The sequence below is a fragment of the Cervus elaphus genome, chromosome 18, assembly GCF_910594005.1.
Source record: "Cervus elaphus chromosome 18, mCerEla1.1, whole genome shotgun sequence".
Taxonomy (NCBI): Eukaryota; Metazoa; Chordata; class Mammalia; order Artiodactyla; family Cervidae; genus Cervus; species Cervus elaphus.
In genome coordinates this window covers 55,572,091-55,595,885 of record NC_057832.1, presented here as the reverse complement: position 1 = coordinate 55,595,885, position 23,795 = coordinate 55,572,091, and the positions used below count along the sequence as shown (strand labels likewise).

The window sequence follows — 23,795 nt, the reverse complement described above, 5'->3', positions numbered from 1 at the left end:
GCAGGGTGTACCTGGGGTGCTGTGATGCCTCCTGGGGAGGGAGGGAGGGAGGGTAGTGGTAGAGAGGAAGCCTGCATCTGCATGAACATGAGCTTGGTGCAGCCCCTCCTGCTGGGAGAGGAGGCTTGGTACCAGCTAGCTGACCAACCCCGCAATGCAGAGAGAGCTTCCAGGGACTCATTCCAGGGCTCCTGCCCTTTGCACTGTGACCTGCGAGCAGCTGCACACTCATTAGCATTCATGTCTGCCTCTGGCACAGCCCACTGAGCACCAGCCAGCTGGCTGAGACCCTGCGTGTGCAAAGAGAGTCTGTGTTGTTCAAGATTTTGGATAGTCTTGCATGTGTACGGATGGCCTCAGCTATAACTACCACTCACACCCAGAGCTGAGACTGTGTGACTGGACTCACACCAGTCTCTGCAATGTGAACTTGGATTAGACCCGGAGAAGGCAGAGCAGGAGACAGAGCAGGCTTTCCCTTGCTGCTCTCACAGTCAGAGATTTGGTTGTGACATTTCGTTCTGTGTTGTTCTATCATTTTATTTTCTTGAGGTGAAACAAACATCTGGTGCACAGATCTTCATACATTTTAAATGCTTCTCCCAGCCTCTGCACTGTTGTAACGCCGCCCCTTTCCTTCCCGCATGTTTATTTGAATATGAACTTAATGGACGCTAAATAAGTCAGCAGAGTTGCTATTTTTCGTGTGGTTGAGCAGATGTGTTTCTGAGGAAATATGCTTGTATGGGCAACCTCACCTTCTCCACCCAGACAGACCACAGGCGCAGCCAGCCTCTGGTACCCAGGAGAGTGCTCCAGCCACCTATCTGGGGGAATTGAAAGTGTAAATGGCACCCAGCCCCCTCCGTAAAGTTTCCTCTTCCCCCCACCCCCTCCCTTCCTCTGTATGCTAAGGACCGTGGGGCTCTTCAGTGAGGAAAGGACGGCCCCTGCCCTCTAGTGGTACCGACCAGTCCAGTCCTGAAAAAATCATCTGTGTTCAACAGACTTGATGGATTAAGAGCAGGGATCCATCTTTCAAGTTCCACACCAAGTTCCAGCACTTTAGGAGATTCCCAGAAAAGCAGGACAGGCCAGGGAATGCTCCGGGTTGACTCATCCTCGGGTTGAAAAATTCTTGCCTAAGGTCTGACATGCCCAGTCTAGGACTTGAGAAGACTCATGGAGGTTCTTGAGGGCAGCTAACAGCTGGAGCAATCACCCGGGCTGGCTTTGTCCCCTCTCCCCGACAAAGGACTGTTGCTGAAGCTGTGTTGTGATGGAACCAGATGTGTGTGTGTGTGTGTGTGTGTGTGTGTGTGTGTGTGTGTGTGTCTGTGTTGCTCAGTTGTGTCTGACTCTTTGAAACCCCATGGACTATAGCCTTCCAGGCTCCTCTCTGTTCATGGGATTATTTTTTTCAGGCAACAATATTGGAGTGGGTTGCCGTTTTCCTCCTCCAGGGAATCTTCCCAACCCAGGGATAGAACCCGCGTCTCCTTCGTCTCCTGAATTGCAGGCAGATTCTTTACCTGCTGAGCAGTCAGGGAAGCCACATGGAACCTGGGCTCAGACACAAAGCAGCCTCAAGCTGGGCATGGGCTTTCAGGGTGTCTGTCTTCCCAGCCAGGCGAGGGTTCCCAGTCTTATGTGCAGCTTGATGTGGGAGAGAGACAGAGGTCCCAGACAGCGAGCCTGGCCCTGCTTGCTCCTATTAACTCAGTCATCTAGCCTTCTGGACTTTCCTCTCCTTATCTACATGGCAGAGGGGTTGAAGCAGCTGACCTCAAAGCTTTTCACATATTTAAAACCCCACGGGGAATTTTCTCTCCTCTAAACTCTGCCCACCCCACAGGATTGTTCTGTGACTGGCCCAAGGTGCATCAAAGCCCTGCAAACTGCAAAGCGCTAGACACATCAGCCTTTCTAGGGACGATGATTCTGGGAGCCCTGTTTGGTCCAGAAATCCTCCCAGATACTGTTCTTAGTGGATTTGCCAGACTCTTAGATCAGCGATTTAACAAAAGCCTGGCTGAGCCCGGATTAGGTTTCTCGGAGCCAGGACCTGGGGGGCCTGTCCAGTTGAGCCACTTTCTCAGAGCCACGTGACTTTCACAGGCCAGGAGGCAGGCGGGGTGTCTGTCCCCTGCTCTGGAGTCCTGTGCGCAGGGACATCGAGCAGCAGTGAACCTAAAAGGAACGCCCGACTGAAGAGTTGGGCCCACCAGGATTCAACACACTTCCCACACAGTGAGGGGCCCCAGTCCAGACTTGCAGGTTCCAAGTGGGCTGTCATCCTGGGCATCTTCTCTGGAACCCATGACATTGCTCCCAGGGAAGCAGGAGGACCAGAGCTCTGAGAACCCTGTAGTGGCTGCTATGATGTATGATGTTTCTGTCACCTTTACCTAGAAGGGCTTCTCAACGTGCAGGCAGCCCCAGAAGGTTTCTAGGGGAAGTTCTGGTGTTTCCTTGGAAAATTCCACTTAGCTGGACAAAAAATAAAACAAAAACAGCAGGGTGTTTACTGCTTACATGTACAAGATCTTGTTTAACTTGCACACTTCTCCATGGGGCAGACTTACAGCATCATCATCCCCATCTTACAGGGTAGGAAATGGAGCACAGAAATGTTAAATGACTTACTCAAGGTCACAAATGTTTGACCCCAAGTATATCCAATATCAGAGTGCATGCCTTTAACCACATGCCTTTAATCAGATGTGCCTAAGCCACATCTCCTCCAGAGTGGGAATAAGTCACCTTGGTTTGTCCGTGTAGACCAGAGGCCACTTTTGACTTGAGATACTGTTTGGCAGCCAAGGTGAAAAGAGTCCTCCTTGGTGAATTAAATACACAATGAACAAAGACCCCACAACTTTGGAGAAATGAGCTACTAAGGCAACTTCAGATATAGCAAGGAATTAGAGTTTACTGATGGTGTTCTAGACCTTGGAGCAGTCAGTCCAGGGGGAGAGGGTGCACCCCTGGTTTAATACCTTAGCCTAACCAGGGTCAGTGTCAGGCCAGGGGAAACTCCATGTTGAAGTAGGGGAGGCTCTGGTGCAGCCCACCCTTCTCACCAGATTCCTTCCCGTTGCCAAGCCTGCTAGTTACAGATTTTTTTTACTAAGAAGGGAGGTAGCCTAGTATTTTTCAATTTGCTGAAAACTCACACAGTGAGTTAATGCTAGAGCTTGCAATATTCCATATGTGTGACTGGTCAGAGATGGGCCTCCCAGGTATGAACCTTTTGTTATTTTGAAAGCCCTTTGGCTCAAAGCTGGATGTTCTGGAGTTCGCCTGAGTGGGCCGATGCAGTACCACAGACTAAGCTAGGAACAAGTGGGATGCCAGCACTTGGGTATTCACAGTCTTCTCCCAGGGACGGGGGAAATAAGCCATCATCAGGCTAGGGAAAGGAGTTGAGAACGTTCACATCTCTAAAGGCACTCGACCCACAATGAGGGTAGCAGCTGGGAGCTCTGTGCCAAGGGAAAGGGGTGTTTGAATCCAGGCTCTCTCCTCAGAGTTTCTCAAACCCAGTTAACCCTTTGGCTTATAGGAAAATAGAGCTGACAACTTTCAGAGACAGCCAGTACGTGTGATGCAGCAAGAATAGAGGTACTGAACCTGAAGCCAGTTCTTCACAGTTATTATTAGCATCTACATCCCTCATCATTATGATTTTATTCTGTTATTTATAGGACAGGAGAAGGTACCAGACACATTGATCATGGGAGTGATCAAACACACCATTCCTGGCTAAGAACACTGCCATGATCATAGCCTCCAAGGAGAGACGCGTCCCCAAGGCATTGCTCATCCAGACTTTGCCGTGTTTTGACCACACCATCCTTTGGCCATGTGTGATTGGACAGAAGAGGATGCTTGGCCCAGGACCTCCATGCATGGGCTGACTGGTATTGTCAGATGTGGTCCAGCTGGATCAAAGATCATTCAAGTTACATCGTTCTCTCTTTGGGAGTTGATTTTGGAAATAAAGAGAAAACAAGCCAGCTGGTAGCGGGACAAGAATCATGGAGATACACTTAGAAGAGGGGTGTGAAGATTGTCATCGCTGAGTCACCCTGATGCTGGAAATCCAGGACCAACGGTTCTGAACCCAAATGCATGTGCACACGGGCTGGCAGCTCCCCTCACAGGTGGGTACCATATTGTGTTCAAGGTGGAGGATGTACTTTTTGTTGTAACTGAAGGTATATGTTGTTACAACAGTGCACCTCAGACAGAATGTTGAGAGAGGTGCTTCAACATGTAGAATGGGAGAATCCCAAATGGGCACCTTGTATGGGAGAGGTGTGAGAGGTAGAGCGTACTGACAAGCACAGTCCGAGGAACCTCGTGTTTCCCAGGGTGTGTGCAAACTTGGTTTTGTGAGTACAGAGCAGAGCACAGTTGGGGCCATAGCAGTTATCCTTAAATGAAAACACAGGCTTGAAGAGTAATCAAGTGAATGATATAAGTGGGGATGTAATTTAATCCCTTTGAAGCCTTGCCAAAAATTCTAGTGTTTGAACGTGTACCATGGAATTAGTCAGGACCCTTTTGGTTTTAAGTGACAGAGACTGAACTCAAATTAACTTACAAGGGAATTCATGGCTCATATAATTGAAAAACCTAAAGGATGGAACTGACTTTGGTCCTGGCTGGATCCAAATGTGCAGTATCATTGGAAATTAGGGGCTTCCCTGGTAGTTCAGTCGGTAAAGAATCTGCCTGCAGTGCAAGAGACCCAGGTTCAGTCACTGGGTCAGGAAGATCCCCTGGAGAAGGAAATGGCAACCCACTCCAGTATTCTTGCCTGGAAAATCCCAAGGACAGAGGAGCCGGGCAGGCTAGTCCGTGGGGTCGCAAGAGTCAGACATTACTTAGTGACTAAACCATTGGAAATTAGTATCTATCTCTTACTCTTGGCTTTCCTCCAATAGGCTTTATTCTTTTGGTTGGCATCAACTCCCACACCTGACATGGTGGCAAGCACTGGCTTCATGTTTCATGCTTACCTCCCCTCAGCCGAGCAGCCTCAGCAGAATAAGGGTAATTCCCTAGCAATATAGCACAGGTTCCAGGGATGGCTCTCATCGGTCCACCTTGGGACATGTATCCATCCCTGAACCAATCACTGAGGCCAGGGAAAAGCAGCAATCTAACTGGCCTGGCCTGAGTCCTGTGCCGCAACTTTGGATCTAGGGCAAGATGTCAGAACTACCAGAAGACAGGGCTTAAATTAACAATAGAAAAATGGTTGTCCCTGGAGACATGTTGAATAGGCGGTCACACCAGATATCCACCTCGGCCCCAAACAAAGTAATTGACTACAATCTCTCTGAGGGAATGATCCTTGAATTCCTGACATGAACCTTCTTGAATGCTGAATGACTTTCTGATTCCAATATCCATGAAAACAAACTACAATTTAATGGCAGATTTATCTATCAGGGTTCTTATTAACAAACAACTAACTCATTCTAGTATTCTTACCTGGAAAATCCCATGGACAGAGGAGCCTGGTGGGCTACAGTCCATGGGGTCGCAAAGAGTTGGACACGACTGAGCGACTGAACAACAGCTCACTCTACTTTGTTTAAATAGAAGAACAATGTATGAGAGGCTATTAGTGGCTCACAGACTCTCTGGCAGAGTTAGAGAAGGGGGCTTGAGGCTCTGCAGCCGTAAACCCTGGTCCAGTCACAGGTTTGATCCCACTGCCCCTGGCTCCTGTTACTGAGAGTTATCTCTGCCCTGCCATCTCTGGGGGCTCCACGCTCCCTGCCACTCTCCTCCCCCATCACAAAGATGCAGGCCCGTGTGGCAGCTGCTCCCTTGCTTTTTACTCTTCGATTTAAGTTTCAAATTGCTGCATCCAACTGGCAGAGCCCAGGTCACATGTCTGTGTCTGAGCTGCAGAAGTGATTTGGGAAACTGAGTTCTGATCTCCATCCCAGTAAGGCAATGACCCAACCGTGGCCTATTTCCATAACCTAGGAAGGCTATTCAGATGATGCTGGGCTGGCACCAATATGACCCCCATCTACTACACCACACTCCAAATATTCAGGTCTTCTGCATCTTCTGGGTTCTAGAGGGATCACACGATGGGGCTAATGCTCTTTGTTTCCACAAGTGGCTTCCCAGTAGATCTGTGAGTATCTGATTTTTGTGACCAATGGAACCCAGTTAACATGGGTAATTTAGCGATGTAATTTAGGTAAAATTTAGCTTGGAGATAAGTGTTTCCTTGCCAGCAAGATTGGATTGCCAGAGCTCATGGTTTCTTCATCAAAAAGAAAGCCTCATGGGTCTCTTGATGGTCCCTGTAAAACATGGCCTCATGGAGCCCTCCCGGGAGTGCCAGCCCACAGACATTTAATAGGCCTTTTCACAGAGCTCTACAAGTGCCACCCTGGGCTACTATTTAACCACAGACCATCCTCAGCCATTGACAAGAAGCTGAGTTGCCAGGCAAGGGTCTTCTTGGCCTGATAAATTCCCCCTGGAGTCTAGAATCCTATAGCAGCACTTGCCAGGAAATTGGATTATCTGACCCCCCTCCTGTGCCCTCCATTGCTTGATCAGGAACTGAAGTCATTCAATTAAGAGTTTTTGAGCATTAACTATGTCCCAGGCATTGTACTAACACTGGACATACTCTGCCCCCAGGGAGCCTTCAGACAAGTAAATTAGCCGAAGCTCAAATGGCGCGAAGGGAAGCAAGCAAGGGGATGAAAATGTTCAAGTGCCATTATTCAGAAAGAGATGCTTAGTTTTCATTTTTAAGCAGACTTATTGATCAGAGTGATGATGGAAGCCAAGGTCTTTGACCTAATGTAGAAGCATAATCATTATATTTTCCCAACACGTGATCTAACAAAGAAATGTCTGGAATTGGTGAATTCGTTTATGTAAGAGTCTTCTAAAGGTAATGCCATTAAATACAATCAGTTAGATTTAATAGATGAAAAGAATTAAACCAGAATAAATAATGACCACATCAGAAAATCTAGCTGTTGCAGTCAATTGAATATACATAAATGACTATAGTAGGAAGTCCGGTCTTTGGCTCCTGGGAACGCGTGCAATTCCTCTCAGAATACTGACATATTCCACAAAGCAAAATATGCCCTTTGACAGCTAGGGAGAAGAGGACGTTTCTGCTCTAGACCCAGAATACTCTCTTCGCTAGACCACAGGCCTCATCGTTCCCACGGAGGCGGCAGGTGCCCTCAGCGACCACTAGGTGTCGCTGTGAACCTGTGAGAACGCGGCCTCACGCTGCGGGCACATTTCAGCTGGGTCTGTTTTCAATCAACACGTTGTCAGTTTTTCTACCCGAGGCCCCAGGGGTGTGCTAGGAATTTTTATTTCCTGAGAAATCCTGTGATTCAGCTGCCCTTTGTTGGCCCTGCGCGAGAGAATGAAGGCTGTGCTTGCTCTAGCAGCTCCCCTGGCAGGGGGCTCCCAGGCAAGGGTCTTCAGGCCGCCAGCCACCTCTCCCCCCTCTCTCTGCTCTTCATCGTTTGCTTCAGCCTGGTGTCCCCCTCCCTTTTTGCCTCTTCACTTCCCTTGTTAGCTTTCTCACCTGGTTTCTCAGTGACGCTAATGAGCCCTCAGTTGCTCCATGGGAAGGGCCCCATCCTGGAAGAATGGTCCAAGCCCTGGTGAATTTCAAGACATCCAAACAAGCTCCAGTATAAACTAGCTTGTACATTCTGTCCTCACCTTCCCCTTCTGATTCTACACTCAGCCTTGCCCCTTCTTCTAAAACAACCCCAAGATTAAGGCAGTGTTGGGGTGGGAGCAACAGGAGACTAAGCGGAATTCCAGGCCCTTAGTCCAGCATGAAGATGCTTAGAAGCCACCTTCTTTCAGACAGCCACCAGCTCTCAGACCCCACCTGCCTCTGCCACTTTCTAGCTCTGAAACCTCTGGGAGGTAACTCACTCTTTCTGATCCTCAGTTCTTCATAGGTAAGTGAGAAGAGTACCTCCAGATGGTTATATTTTAAAAAGTTATAAATACAAAGGACTCCATGAAATGTTGCACAAAGCATTCTATAAAGGCAAAGTGATTTTTATTATCATATGGACACTTAGACACATCAGCATACACTCAAACAAACATTCTCTGGAACCTGTGGCTCGATGGTGTGCTAAGGGAACAAAATCCAGAGGTATTTATTCGGAGATTCTAATCCTCTCTCTACTAAAGTGATAAAGTTCTTCTGAGCCCAGCTGGGAGATGTCTTCATCAACAGCCATAGTTTGCTTGGCAAAATGCCCTGATCAGTGCCCTGTGGTCTTCAAGGAAAAGGCCACTCATGGGTGGAGGTGGCCACTCCCTCCTTCAGGTTTGGTAGGGCTGTCCTGGTTTCTAGCAACCGCACTGCTGTTGTGGGTTTTTGTGGGTGGCCACAAGGTGGAATCCTGACTGTGGGCGCCCTGTGGCTGCTCTCTGCAGGGCCTGTGACCTCGTACTCTGAAAAGCTTGGGGGAAGTTGTACAGAGGACCCGATGTATTGGAGGTGGTTTCTGAACCACTCAGAGGAAGCCAAGTGGCAAAAAGAGCCCCTGCTGACCAACATACATAACTGCTGCCCCTGCACCTTGGGGAGGAGAAGGCTGTTTCTGAGTGAACCAGATCTTGATTTAATGTCTTTGGAAAGCACTTGAATACTCGTAACCAAGATGAGACTGCTTTTGTTGAGCAGCTGACTGGTAGGGAATGTGTGTAGAACTGAGGAAAGAATAGACCATGTCTTTCACACAGCCCAAAGCTGCATGTGCTGGGCTTCCAGGGCTGCAGGAAGCCAGTGGCTATTTCAGATCCCAGCTCAAGCCAGATGGGAGAGGACGCTCTCAGAGCACGTCTGCTGGTCCAGAAGCTGGTAGTGATGCTGCCTGTGAGAGGGTTGATTTCTGCAGCTGTGAGAAGCCTTGGTCTGTCAGGGAAGAGATACTTGGTCAGAGGATCCGTCTGAGGGTTCAGTTATCTGACACCTTTCTACGCCAGAACACAAATCAAAGGACATAACTGAGCCCTTCAGCATAGGCTCTGAGGAGGCACACCCAGGTTGGTGTCCTGGCTCTGTGACCTCTGGGCAAGGTCCCTTATCTCTCCGTCCCTCAGCTTTCTCATTAAAATGCAGCTCACCAGGCTATCCTCAGAGTGCAATGAGGATTTGGAGTTCATCTAACTAGTGTACCCAGCCCATGTTAGACACACGGTTGCAATCCGGAGGTTTGTCCAGACCTGTCTGCAGACTGCTCAGGTGCAGAGGAAGCTCAGTGAGGTCAACCAGCACTCCAGACCATGGGCTTCCTCCTCATGCCAGACCTTGACAGTGTCTGGGAAGGGCTGACACTATCGCATCCTGGGTCAAAGGATGCAACAAAACATTTTAAAACATTTGTCTATTTTAAAAGTTTGTGACAGCCTAGTGGATTGCTGGTGAGAACGTAAAATAGTGCAAGACACTCTTTGAAAAAGAGTGTCTTGGATTCTCAAAAAGGTCAATATAGAAATATCATATGACCTAGCATTTCCACTCCTAGGTATGTAACCAAGAGAAATTACAGAGTGTGTCCATACAAGAACTTGTACACTAACATCCAGTGCACATTATTCATAATAGCCACAAGGTGGAAGTAACCCAAATGTCCATCAGTTGATGAGTAGATAAATAAAATGTGGTATACTCATGCAACAGAACATTATTCAGCCATAAAAAGGAATAAAGCCCTGATATCTGCTACAACATAGATAATTCTTGAAAACATGCGAAGTGAAATAAGCCAGATAATACAAAAGGACATATATGATATGTTTTCTATTCATATGAAATAGCCATAGAAACAGACAGTAGGTTAGTGGGTGTTAGGGCTTGGGGAGTTAGATAGTGGTGATGGTTTCACAACTCTGTGAATATACTTGGAAACCACTGAATTTATTGGTATGTGAATTAAATCACAAAACCAATAAAATTGTTACCAAATAAAAAAGACAGCTTAGCATATCATTTGGAGGGTGTTCTGACTGTGGAAGAACAGATGAGATGGGCAGTACAGGGAATGGAGGAGCTCTTGTGAGCCTCATCTATAAATCAGATTAACCAGCCTCCCTCCCTCAGCCACAGATTGTTCCTGGCCCTGCAGGAACCACAAGGCTTCTGAGTGCACTGGGGCCCCACAGGGACAGCGGGATGCTCTCGTCCAAGCACTGGGCCTGCCTCACTTAGCAGGCACCACACAGGAAAACTGCAAAGCTCACCAGCATGCTTAACACTTGCCAGGATCATGTTCTCCCAACCCCAAATCAGGGCGGATAATTATGGTTCACACTCACAGGAATGGTAGGAGATACCATTTTAAGTAGTGACTGTCTCCAAAAATCCCATCTTGAGGCTCCAGTTTTCCAGGACACACTCACCTCCTTATTTCCTTCTAAACTGATTTGTTAAGAATTTAGACTCTCTTGGAAGTCACAGGCCACAGTTTTTTTTGTACAACTCAGGTCTCCTGATAAAAGGCTTTTAATCAGAACTGTACTTTTTAGATTGTGAGCTAATCTAATGCATGGCATAGATGAATAAGGTACCTGCGACCTTTTCCACAGCAGGGCACTGAGTTCAGACTGAGAAAACGCCATCCAAGTCCGTTTGCTCTGCGTCTAGGAAGCCTGTTTGGAATCTTGACAGGATTCAGTTCAATGCATAGAAACACTGAGGGCTTCTGTCTCACAGTATGCTCGTGTGTGCGCACACACACGCGCGCACACACACACACACTCACACACACACACACATTCACTCACACACACACACACACCCCAACACCACCACCACCATCACCACCATCACCACTCCAGACAGCAGTAACAGTGGATTTCACAGCCTGGTCAGGGGGCAGTTGCATTCAGGAAGCATTGTTTGGTGTTATGTGAAATAACTGTATTTGGAAGCGTACGCTGAGGGAGTGGCTAGACCCTGAAGGGGCACCTTTATTTAAGATGGGAATTGGCCCAGGAGAACTCAGGGCTTCTTTCATAGCTGAAGTACTCCTTCCAAAAGGTTCTTCAAGGTTTCCATGTGCCCACCATCCTGAACCAAGCCACTGCCATCTCATACCTGGATTAATCCAAAAGCCACCTCATTGGCCTCTCTACTTCCACCCCTGCTCCCTGCCTCCCTCAAGTGAATTCTCAAATCAGCACTCTGAGAGATGATTTAAAACAGAAAATATGTTGTACTCCTAACCCTGCCATGTCTCCTCATCACATTCAGAGCAAAAGCCAAAGTCTTCACCGTGGTTTACAAAGCCCTACATGATGAGCATCTCATCCCTCACTGCCTCATCACACACTCCACAGACCTCACATCCCCAAGCCCACCCCCAGATACGCTCCCACTTGCCCAGACACCTGTGCAAAGGCGTTTCCTCCAGTCCTCCGGTCCTAGTGTTCATCCCTGTTCCTCCAGCTAATCTTCAACCTGGTTTTCCCTTTGCACTCTCTGCCTGGGGTCTCTTACCAGTTACCTGCATGACTCTTTGCCCGCTTCCACTGCTTGCCTCTCACCTAACCATGGGGCCTTCCTTGACCACACTATTTAAAGCAGCCATGCCCACCCTTCATAACCCTGACCTTGTTCATAGTTCTCAATAGCTTTTATCACCATTAAAATATCATATATTTATACATAAAGGATATATATACCTATGATATGTGAATACATATGAGATATGCATACATGTGATACATATGTACATGTGTATAACCTGTTTATCTATCATTTCTATGGAAATAAACAAAGGCTAACTATATGAGAAAAGCATAGCATATTTATTTGTACTTACTATAGTAAGCAAGTCAGCCACCATCACTCTTGTTTTGGCAGAGACTCTAAGGCGGGCAGAGGAATGGGAAAGCTTTGTAGTGGAACAAAGAGGAGGCTCGGGGTGCTCTGATTGGAGGCTGTCAGCCTGGGGAAGCTGTTGGTGGGCTCACTGGAGGGAGTACATCCCATGGCGTACGTTTAGTTTTCTCTGGCTGGTCCTAAGTTAGAAGTGGAGATAAAAATTAGGGAAGCTGACTGTTATTAATCAAGTCCTGACCATTTGGGGCTGATTGTTACAGAAGTTATTGTTTAGCTTCCTGGATTGTTACTAGAAACAGCCATTCAGCTTCCTGCAAGTCTGACTTATGGCAGGCTGGCTTCCCAGGCTGTTTATTGTAGATAAGGGGGTTTGTTTCCTGGGCAGGTTGCTGCAGGTTGTGTGGGCCCAAGTTCTGTTTTTATATATGGTTAGGCCATTGTCCATTTGAATATTCAGTCTCTCATCCCTCACTAGAATGTAAACACTAGGAACGTTGTTTTATTTACTGCTCTCTCCCCGGAGCCTAGAACAGTGCCTGGGACCTAATCGGCACTCAGTAACTGTTTGTTGATCACCATCGTGTTTGTGTAAATCTAGTTAGAGAAGTGGTACTCTGCTACATGACTCAGGTCCTAAACCAGCTGCCTACTTGCTTCATTCTATCCAGTTCTACAAATGTTTGTTGAATACTTGCCATGCCTCCAGAAGGCTCCATATTGGCTGTGGTTATTCACCCCAGGTGACACCGGACAAGCACTGGCTGAAAACTGATTGACAACCAAGATTCTGAATGCCTTAGCCTTTGCTCAACATTCTCTTCTTTCCCACTGTGGACTCACAGCTAGCTCTAAGAGTCCTTCAGCATCCGGGTCATCCCTCACACTTTCAGAAACTGCCGTGGCCCCATCTGCTTTCTCCCACACCCACTACCCACAAAATTCATTTATTTCACATGCAGTGCCTGCAGGGTGGCTGCTGTCTTTTCAAAGAACTGGTTATCATCTCAGTTGGTTTATTCCTTTGAGCAGGAGCCACATCTCACCTCCCATACACATAGTGGGGTCTTGGTGATCTGAGTCTACCCCCCATTCCCCACCCCATCCTGTGACTGACCTTTTCCCTGGCCTCAGGATATGTCCATCCTCCACATAAGGAAGTCACACCTGACTCAGAGCTGCCATCCAGAGGTTATAAGCAGTACGCTGTTCAGATAACCCAAGACTGGGGCCCCTCCTTGGGCATCTCAAGTATTTTCTAATAAAGGCTCCCTATTAATTTTTTTTTTTTTTTGGCCAAGCTGAGCAACATGCAGGATCTTAATTGACCAGGGATTGAACCCGTGTTCCCTGCACTGGGAATGTGAAGTCTTAACCACTAGACCACCAGACAAGTCCCCACATTAATTTTTTAAAAAATATTTAAGTGATTCTGAAATATACCTTCTTCCAAAAAGGAAATTTCAGACTTAGGTTAATTTATCTTTCAAATAGAACACTCAAGGAACCAAGAAACAGACTAGGATGGGAGAGCAAATAGAATCTTTAAGGACGCGTCACAGCAGGCTGCCTGCAGCCACAGCAGGCAGAGTGTAAGCTCCACAAGGACAGGGCCCTGGGGCTGCTGTGTTGACAAAGAGTCAACACCTGGCACACAGTATTCGCTCTGTAAACATTTACTGAATGAATGGGAGGTGTAAACACACACATTAAGTTTGAAATGAGAAATGCCAAGTTTCAATAGCCATCATTTTCTAGATTCACTCATTTGGATGCTTTGATTTTCTCAGCCATTACAAAACACATTACACAAAAAGGCAAACGATAGATCTACAGACGTGACGTGAAGTGAAGTCATTCAGTTGTGTCTGACTCTTTGCGACCCCATCGACTGTAGCCTATCAGGCTTCTCCATCCATGGGATTTTCCAGGCAAGGGTACTGGAGTGGGTTGCCATTTCCTTCTCCCTACAGACGTGAGAGAGGGCTATAAAGAGTGTAAGCATCATTGCCCAGTTTTTCTTCACATATGCTCTGAACAGAAGGGGACAGCGATGCAGACCCCGCTTCCTACTGAGCATGAAGGAAAGCTCCAACTTCAGAATTCACCATGGGCTTCCACGTCCCTCAGTGGATCCCTCTGTGGCCTGATCTCTGAACATGTTTGCTTTAATTTTTAATGACTCAGAATCAGGCAAGTCAACATTAGGTACAATAAATTTCTATGTGATTAAGTCCTTGGGAGAGAAATGTGAGAGAACTTTTACATGGCTCCCAATACAGAAGGAAATGGCAACCCACTCCAGTATTCTTGCCTGGAGAATACCAGGGATGGAGGAGCCTGATGGGCTGCCGTCTATGGGGTTGCACAGAGTTGGACACGACTGATGCAACTTAGCAGCAGCAGCAGCAGCAATGGTCCCTGGCTTGATTTTACTCAGGTAATTTATTTTTCAAACCTGGTTTAAATGACCTAGCCCTGGACCTGAGACTTCTATTGCCCCTAATCGAATAGTCCAGTATGCAAAAGAGAAAGGCAGTTTCTCTTGGCAGAAATTTCCTGGTACTACGCCTGACCCATGTCTTGGGCTCCTCAGTGTTCACATCTTGGGGCTTGAAAGACAATATACTCTTCCTGCCCATCACCAGGGAAAGAAAGGACTCTTCAAGCAGACCCTAGGCTTCGAGAGGTCCCTCCCTGTGCCTAACTTAAATCTCTCTTTCTGTCCGAGAAGCACGATCCCCTCCTGCCCTGTCATCATGGGAGAAGGGAGAACAGCTGTTCACCACCCTCCTTTTAATCATCCTTAATGGGCTCGTAAACAGTTATCAGGCACCCCCTTCAGCCTTTTCGGAGCTTCATTTTACTTACATTGAGGCTGAGAGCTTCTGAGGAAGGCCTTTTACTCGGGGCTCCACAGACTTGCCGAGTCTTAAATGGGTAATCAGCCACTTCACCCACTTTAACCTCCACAAATGAGCAGCTCTGCCTTCTTTGCAAAATTTAAACCTATTCAAGGGAGTTCCCTGGCAACCAACCCTTATTAATAAATCACACTTGCTCTCGGCCAGGACGGGGCATTTTCTAAATGTTTCTCTTTCTTGAGAAGTCACACCAATGACAGCAGGCACACAATAAACAGTGCAGCTGCTCCCTCCCAAGTTCTGCGTTTGCAGGAGGGATCCTGGCTGCCTCGCACAGGCCATCCTGGGCCTGTGGGAGTTCTCATCTGATACCCCAGCCGGGAAAGAGGGTACTGCTCCTGTGGACTCTCCTCTAGTCCTTTCTTGTGGTCACAGCAGCTCGGGAGCAGGACGTGGAGCGAAGGTGAGGATTGCTCGGCCTCCACCAGGCACACACTGAAAATTTCCACTTCCTGTTCCACCACAGGGAGGCTTTCTGTTTGGGTCATTGCTTGTGCCCACGGTGAATGTCTCAGCTGTGTGAAGAGCTAGGGCTTCCTGCTGTGTCTCTACTCTGAGTCCTATGGTCTCCCTCAAGAGGAGGTGGAGAAAGAGCTGGGCAGGTAGGTTGCAGGGTTGATGTTGTTTTAGCTTTGCAAAAAAGAGTGGCTTTATTCAAGAGGAATTTTCACCAGGATGGCTAAAATGAAAAGGACTGACAAAACCAAGTGTTGACCAGGGAGGAAAGCAATCAGAGCCCTCCATCATTGCTGGTGGAAGTGTGAACTGGAGCCACCAACTTCAGACTTCTCAGATTCCAGCAATGGCTCTGGCCATCCCACTCCTAGAAATAGGCTCAGAAGAAACAAATGTTTGTGCTACCAAAAGATGTGGAAAAGGAAGTTCACTGTGCTATAACCTATAATAGTAAAAACAAAACAGAACAAAACAAAAAAAACTGGGAGCAGCCCCCTCAATGTGGGATGGATAAATGACATGTGGTAGATTCCCTCAATGGGATAAGATACACAGTGAAGAGACCTGGATGGTTACACACAGACACGATGCTTAGTAAAAGGAGCCAGACACAAAAGAGTGTGTTCTGTGTAATCCTTTTTACAGGAAATTCCAAAAAGGCAAAAGTAATTTATGACAATAAAGACCCGAATAGTGGTTGCCTCTGGCAGGAGTCTACATGGTATCAAGCTGAGTGCCTTAGATCTGTGCGTTTTATTGCATTATCAGTTTTACCTTAATGAGAAAGAATTAAAGGTATCTAGTGTGTTTTCTTCTTTCCAGATGAACAACTTTTTATTTATTCATCATTTTTCCCCCACTGCTCTGCCTCTTTAGAAAAAGATTAGAGGTGACTTACAATGGTGCTGAACTGTATTTATCAGTGAAGAAATCTGGGAGACACCAAAATTAAGGCAGGGAAAAAAAAAAAAAAAAGGTGGCACCAGACGGGAGGGTAGCCCTCAGAATTTAGGCAGCAGGTCTCCTGCACTTTCTAAGGGTGAATGGAATGGAAGGCGGCTTCCTAGAGTCAATATGAAGAAGAAACACTAGTCCACATTCAAGTTAACAGTCCAGCTGATCAGAGGCACAGATGATTTGAGCAAAACCACTCCTGAAGTTTGTCAAACATTCCTTCTGGGACCCTGGATCCCCTACATTTTCTGCTTCCCATCCTGCCCTCGAAGAATGTAGTTTGGTGAAGCAGCATCCAGACAGCCAAGTTTGCTTGCTTTGTTGCCCAGTTCACTTCTCTGGGTGCCGTTTGGGGGATGCCCCTCTCGTAACGTCTGGGTTTCTGTTCTTTGGGGTGCTCGACATGCTGTCCTGGCTCCTGGGCCCCAGACCTGCATCCTCAGCCTGGACTTTGCTGCTCAGACCATCTCTTTCCTTGTCGGCGCTCCTTGGTGGCCTGGTCCCTTCCCGAGGTACAGGTCTTCTTGGAGCAGCTCCCTGGGGGTTGGACTCTTTCCATTTTGGCATTTGGGTTAAGGAGTCTTTCCACTTTCTGGTTCCAGTCTCTGAGTTGAATTCATATATTGCCCCAGTAACTAGGGGGGGAAAGAAATACACAACCAATATATAAACAAAGGAATCCAAGTGCTTCTCTGCTCCCCTCTCTCCACTCAGCTCTCATCTCACCCCCAGCTAGAAAGAAGGAAAGCGGGCTTGTGAAAAACACCAAGCTTCACCAGCCTGCCCTTTCCAAGAGCTGAGCTGCGTGGCTCTGACCACACGGGTTGCAAATCTTAATGCTTCCCTAGAAAGAAAGGTTTAAGAGAGTCTCTTCCCCAGTGGCTCAGATGGTAAAGAATCTGCCTGCAGTACAGCAGACCCAGATTTTATCCCTGGGTCGGGAAAATCCCCTGGAAAAGGACATGGCAAGCCCTTGCCATGAGAAGGCAACATCCTTGTCTGGAGAATCCCTGGACAGAGGAGCCTGGTGAGCTACAGTCCATGGGGTTGCAAAGAGTCGGACACGACTGAGCGACTAACACTTTCACACTTTCACAAGGTCACCTCAATGGCAGGACTAGAGGCCACAGAAGCCCGGAACTCTATGGGAGCTTCAGATAAATTAGGTCCATTTTCTCATGCAGTTACCCATTACTTTCTGATTTGTTTGTTTAAAAAGACCCCCTGAATCTCTGCTATAAGCAGGAACCCACCAAGTAAGAAAAGAAACTTTGATTTTTATTTACGTTATGTTAGCAGAGATTTACAGACACAGACCCACAAATCTGGCCCCTGTTGAGATGATGCAAGGGAGCCATTTTTATCATGTCAGTGCCAGAAGACGCTAATTGGTGTTTGTTCACGTTAGTCCAGTTGGCTCATTTCTGCCTTTATCCTTCTCTCAAAAACACAGACGCAGGAGAACAGCCTTGGCCCTTCCTGGCTTTTGCCCCAGAAGATCTAGTTTCCAGCGTGCCCCTGCTCCTGCAGCAGGAGTGGCCTCTCAGGCAGAGGATCCCACTAGCACTTATGCTAATGTGGGCACATTATGGTAACAAGTACCTAATAATAGAGGGAAATTTAATTCCAGCAGCAGCAGCAGCCTCCCCTGGAGAGGAGCCATCCTCCTTCCGAGGAGGACCGAGCTGAGCCGTTCACATGTGAGGGTGGCAGGAAGCCAACACACTTGCCTCCCGAATTTGGTTTCCTTCCCTTTATTCATGTCTATAATTGAGCCTTTGTAAGTGAAGGGATGTGTGTAAAGGAGCTAAATTTGGAGCTGATTTCATGGGGGTGATGAGAGCTCTGGAGGCCAGCTTTACCTTATGTTCATCTTGCCGACCAAGAAGGAATTCTTGGCCCTGATCAAGGGAAAAAAGAAGCCAAGCTTGCCATTTCTCCATATCTCTCATTACCAACAGGATGGTGTTAGAAGCATTCAGAAAGGATGGGAGGTGTGGGGACGAGGGTGGGGGGAGATGGAGTCCCAGTAAGCAGGAAAAAAAAAAAAAGTGGGTTATTGAATTCACAAATTCCCTGAGTTGGTTTGTGATTCAGGAAAGGGAGGCTAGACAGAGGCATGGTCCTTGATGGGGAGCCTCTAGGTGGAAACCTTCTGAGGCCTCACACGTGATCATATGCTTGAACATCAGCCAACCAGCTCTGCTTTGAGCTGATCTCATGTTATAGGGAAGCCTGAAAGGGTCAGCATTGTGTAGGCACCACAACCACGTGGATTGACAGACTTGAGTGAAGAGCAGGACATCGGATAGGGTCCTCCATGACTCTATCAGCCTGGAATATGAAGAGCCCACTGATAGGCAGCTCTGCCTTGTAATAATTACCTGGATCAGTGGCTTCTCCGTCAAAGACTGTGTTCATCTGGATTGTTTCCTAAGGAAAAGAGACAGTTTCAAGCACAGCTCTACACTCCTCCTCCCAGGCGAGGCTGCTCTTCCTTACAGCCCAGATTCCTCACCCAGGGCCTACCTGACATTTATTTATTCCATAGGTGCCATGCTAGGTGCAGGGGACACAGCAGTGGAGAGGCAGGGGTGGTTACTACTTGCAGTCAAGCAGGAGCCATTGACAAAGAGGTATTGCAATATACAGTGATGAAGACTATGATAAGAGAATATAGGATACTATGGGGTCGTGGGGCAGGGGGTGGGAAGAAGCCATTTAATGCAGACTTGGGGGTAGGAAAGCATCCTGAGTAAATTCTATCTAAACTGCACAGAAGGAAGAGCAGAAATGCCATGCAACACTGGCCAAGGTCGACATCATCCAAGATCTGCCAGGCAGACGTTATACGCAGGACAGGCACAGAGCTGAGGCCAGTGCAATGTTGCATCTGGGGCTGGCCTGCCTCACCTAAGCCTGGGGCTCCAGGCCTTTTTCTTCCTCAGATCTGTACTCCTTGCTGCCCTCCAGGATCTGACCTCTGCCCCATAGAGACACCCCCGCCCCTCACATAGTGCCCTTCCATGATGCCATTCTTCAGCAGGCTCACAAGGATGGTGTTTGGAGTTTAGTGGGCCTTCCACCCCCGTTTTCATCACATAAGCCATTACCTACTCACTTTCCCACAGCTCCCTGCTGTGAAAAGAGAAGGAATGGAGATTGTATGGCTTTCATCCATTTGATCAGCTCAGAAGCTTCACTTTTTACAGTCTTGGGAATTGATTTATTTAATCGATGAATTTCATTGTACATAGTTCTCAGTCTCTGTGTGGTATCACAATAAGATCCAGGAGACAGGGGCTCACCTCTTCCTTCTGTTTGTACACAGACTGGTACTTATAAGCACTTAGGGGACGGGTCTGAAACAGTACTTCCTCCTTGTCCTGCGTATCATTTCCCAAAACTCATGGGTCTTGGGTCATAACAGAGTCCTATTATTGGGGGCTAGGGAAACCTGGAGTGGTCACCTTCAAAAATCTGTCACTTCCCATGAGGTGCATCAGATCAGTGAAAGAAAAACGAAGAGGTCAGGTGAAGAGGCAACTCCCTAGCTATCTTGTAACGCTTTGCATTTGCATGACTCTTCACAGTTTCCACAACATTTCCCCACCTGTTATCTCATTCCACCGAAGAGGAATCTAAAGCTTAAAGAGGCTGAGGGATCCCCGAGCTCAAGGTCACATGGCCAAGCAGAGAGAGCCATTCGCAACCCCACGCACTACTCTTTTTCTATCACTTTCCCCACACTATTGTGGAAAAGCGAAGCAAAACTAAATCCCACTGAAGGCTGAAGCACCGGTTCTGGTCTTTAAGTTCCTCCCCACCTCCCCCAACTCGCTGTGCTGGAGAAGTGGTGTGGATAATAAACACCGCTATTCAATATTTATGAAATCCAGTTCTTCTGCAAATATATCAGCAGACAAGTTCAGTGGAGGGAGCAGATTCTCTCAGGAGCTCGTCACACAGCAGTCAGTCCCAGTGGCCACGTACAGGCGTCTCCCTGAGTGATGAACGCTCCCACGGGGCTGTGGCAGGGCTGCCTGGGAGGACGGGAGCCTACCACCCCACCCTCCCCCACCAGGTATCCAGGGGTCAGCCGTCCTTACCACCATGACCTCTCTCTTTGTGTTCTTCATTTCTGCAGGGAAGAGGACAGAAGTTAAGCTTCTTGGACACTAAATTGACCTTAAAATTCTACCTCCACCATGCGATCTCATCTTCTCTGAGCTTAGTATTGTAGGCACAACAAAGAATCTTCTGTCCTTAGACATGTTTGTTGACAGCCTTCCATCTTCTCAGAAACACACACACATCATACACAAGTAAAACAATTTTAAATTTCTTTTTCCATGTTATTGTTTTTACTAGAAATTAACTTTTAATGGCTTTGTTCGTGCGTGCTAAGTCGCTTTAGTTGTGTCTGACTCTTTGTGACTCTATGGACTGTAGCCAGCCAGGCTCCTTTGTCCATGAGACTTTCCAGGCAAGAATACTGGAGTAGGTTGCCATGCCTTTCTCTAGGGGATCTTCCCAACTGAGGGATCGAAACCAGGTCTCCTGCATTGCAGGCAGATTCTTTACCGCCTGAGCCACCAGGGAAGCCTAGTGCCATTGGGAAGCCCAAAATGGCTTTATAGGTAAATAAGAAATTTGAGGTTGCTACATTTGTCGTGTGAGGATTCTTTGCATCCTTATGTCCTTTTAAAAAAGTAACTAGGATGAGAGATAGTTTGTGAAAACTTTTATTTGTTACAACTATCTCTTTTGATATGATCACTAACTACTACAGTCGAATTTCTAACCCTGTTTAGACATCCCTTGTGCATGTCAGATGCATGCACCAATGGCTGGAGTGGTCAGAGCAACCATTTATCAGAAACATTCTTTCCAATTCTTTGTCCCGTCCCTCCCCATAGCTTGGATTCTCCCTGAAGCCACAGCTTTGGTGGCAGTGGTGACCTCTCCTCAGATGGACTTTGCTCTAGTCGCCAATGCCCTGAAATCACTCAGGTCTCCCAGCGCATCTGACTGCACCCAGCCCTCATTTCTAACTAGCCCAACCTAAATAACATGAGAAAATGACCAAATCCATTACAATCTGAGAATAAAGTATCATTTATCCTTAAAAAGAGAGACATTGGTCTAATATGGAGCAGCGGTGCATAGATTCTGTGTTTAACCCACAGAGAATTCTCCATTCCTGCCGCGCTTGGTGGGGAACAGACCTTTAGATGCTATTGTTGAACTGACTGGAGGAGACTCAGTAAGGAACAGGCAAGGCCAGGTGAGAGATCCGAGTGGGCCAAAGGCCCCTTGCAGCCCGCCCTGCCCTCCCCTCCCTCCAGCTGCGTGTTTCATTTCATCCACAGATGATGTGGCAGGAAACCCACCAAGACAGGACTATGCCCTGATCTTCCACTAAGTTGGAGTGCTTTTATGTATTAGATTGGCCAAAAAGTTCATTTGGTTTTTTTCCACAAGATGTTACAGAACAAACCTGGATGAACTTTTTGGCCAACCCAAGAGTACAACAGAGCCAGCAAAAACCAAAAACAAGAGCAACAAACAAAGGTAACTGGCATCATACATACCTACTTTCTTCACCCTGTGAGGGGAGAAAGGATGGACAAGAATTAGCCTGAGAGTATTCTGCCCTGGTTTACACATGACAACATGGAAGCCTTTGGGCAATTGTGTCCCCCGGGCTTCAGAGTGTGATTAAGAGAAGGACCAGGGCTGGGGACTAAAGTGAAGACTGGACTCCCAGCCCTGCTTCATCACTATTGGGTTGGGACTAAGGAGGTTCTGAGAATTTGATGAGCTTGAAAACTAATGCTTTCTAGAACTTCAGGGACTCTATTTTCTCTGACACACTGCGGGAGGGCCATGACCACCCCATCAGACGGCCAGGCCATTCTTCCTGGCTGAGCTTCTTCCCCGGCAGCCATCTGACCAGAAGGGGTGGCTCACCCCGGGAAGTTTCGACTACTAGGAGTTAAATTTTTGCTTTCTGTAACATGAAGAGCTGGACACTTGGATCTTAAGACCCTTCCCATGATAATCTTGAATTCCATAGTTCTGTGATCTTAATTTTATTCTTTGTTACTGGACAAATGTTGGTTGCCATATGATACAACAAATTGCCAGAGAGGCCAGGTCTGAGTCTGAATCACCAGCTAGTTTTTTCTTTTTAAGTCAATCTTGTTGAAAACAATATTTCAAATGTAAATGAAAGCAACCAGGTTCAGGGTGCATATTTACCCACAAATTGCATGTGAGTTGCAGTGTCTTCGGGATTACTTCCTTTAAGAATTCCTGCCCAAATCCCAATGCAGAGCACCACCATCCTTACAAGCTTAAGCATCACTCTTTTGGAGCCAGTTTTTTTTTTCTCAAATCAATTTGTGAGTAGAGTCCAAATAAAAATGCCTTTTTTAATTTCAGCAGATGCTCAGGGATTTCTTACCTTGAAGTCAAGGTTGCCAATAGCAACGAACGTCCCCAATAAATATGGCAAAATGCAATGCACATCTTTATGCTAATACCTTATACTTTTATACATTCTTTCATCCATAGACTTAAAATTATTTGACAGTACTAGTTAATCTTCAAAATACCTTTAAAAGATGCATGAATCTTATCACCCCTTCTTTTTGCCAGTGAGAAATTCCAAAATTGGAGGTTCCAATACCACAAGATACTTGAGTGTAGAGCTAAACTTGGAATCTAAAGTCCTGTACTCACTGGGACTCGGCCATGAAAAATCATGCAACAAGATTTTAAAAACTAGTGTATTATGCGTTTACTCGACGTCAGGAACAGTGCTAAGTGCTTCCTTTGCGTTTGCTCATTTAATTGTTGGTTTTCAAATAAAGAAATTGAGGTTCACAGAGGTTGTCATTGCTTAAAACCATGTACCCAGAAAATGGTAGAGCCAAGATTTGAACCCTAGCCTTATCTGACTGCAAAGCACAGGCTGAGAAACCCTTGTGTTCTCATTGTAAGAGCTACTGAGACTCAAGAAACTGGCTCTGGAGAATCTTATAACAATTCAGTGCTTTCTGCACTTCACTCTAGTACCTCCCTTTAGCTGGTAATAGACACTCTGTAGAGCATCACTGAAAGAGGCATATTAGTGAGCAGGCGAGGGTCCAAGGGAGAAGAGGCAGACCTGTGTTTACAGCCCTCAAGAGGGAGGGGTCAGGGCCACGTGCAAAAGAACAATGATTACTTAGTCACCCCAAAGCCCAGTCGAGTCGCTGGAGCCAAAAGCTTAATTCCCTTATTAGTTTCTCGTGCTTCCTCTAATTCCATCCCATTCTTTAAATATTCCACAAATAACAGCACAGCATATTCCACTACTACTCATGACTGGCCTTGTTTCTGAAGCTTTTATCCAGGACAAGGTTACCAAGAAGTTGAAACCCCAATTTCACTGAGAACACATCAAGGACAGGCAGGTGCCAGGGAAAAGCGATGGATGGGTTTTCTGGTCTGGCAGTTGGTGAAGGAGGTCCACCAGGACAAGGAGAGCTGGATGCCTTCCCCATATCTGTTTGCTTCCTTCA

General features: G+C 47.0%; 1 protein-coding gene and 1 long non-coding RNA gene across 3 annotated transcripts in view; one reads left to right on the top strand and one right to left on the bottom strand.

Annotated features, from left to right (window-relative positions):
• LOC122674653 overlaps window positions 1–23,795 on the top strand; it is a 76,451-nt gene that overhangs the window by 14,242 nt on the left and 38,414 nt on the right. For both annotated transcript variants that reach the window (XR_006335014.1, XR_006335013.1), the window contains exon 2: window positions 3,708–4,166. This is a non-coding gene — a long non-coding RNA (uncharacterized LOC122674653). The remainder of the gene's footprint in view (window positions 1–3,707; window positions 4,167–23,795) is intronic.
• Window positions 15,922–23,795, bottom strand: part of CDHR3 (cadherin related family member 3) — a 70,257-nt gene continuing 62,383 nt past the window's right edge. The window contains exons 16-19 of the mRNA XM_043873165.1: window positions 21,819–21,832; window positions 20,334–20,365; window positions 18,609–18,657; window positions 15,922–16,859 (exon numbers count right to left, since the gene is read on the bottom strand). Of these exons, the coding sequence (XP_043729100.1) occupies window positions 16,555–16,859; window positions 18,609–18,657; window positions 20,334–20,365; window positions 21,819–21,832 (400 nt within the window). The 3' untranslated portion in view covers window positions 15,922–16,554. The remainder of the gene's footprint in view (window positions 16,860–18,608; window positions 18,658–20,333; window positions 20,366–21,818; window positions 21,833–23,795) is intronic.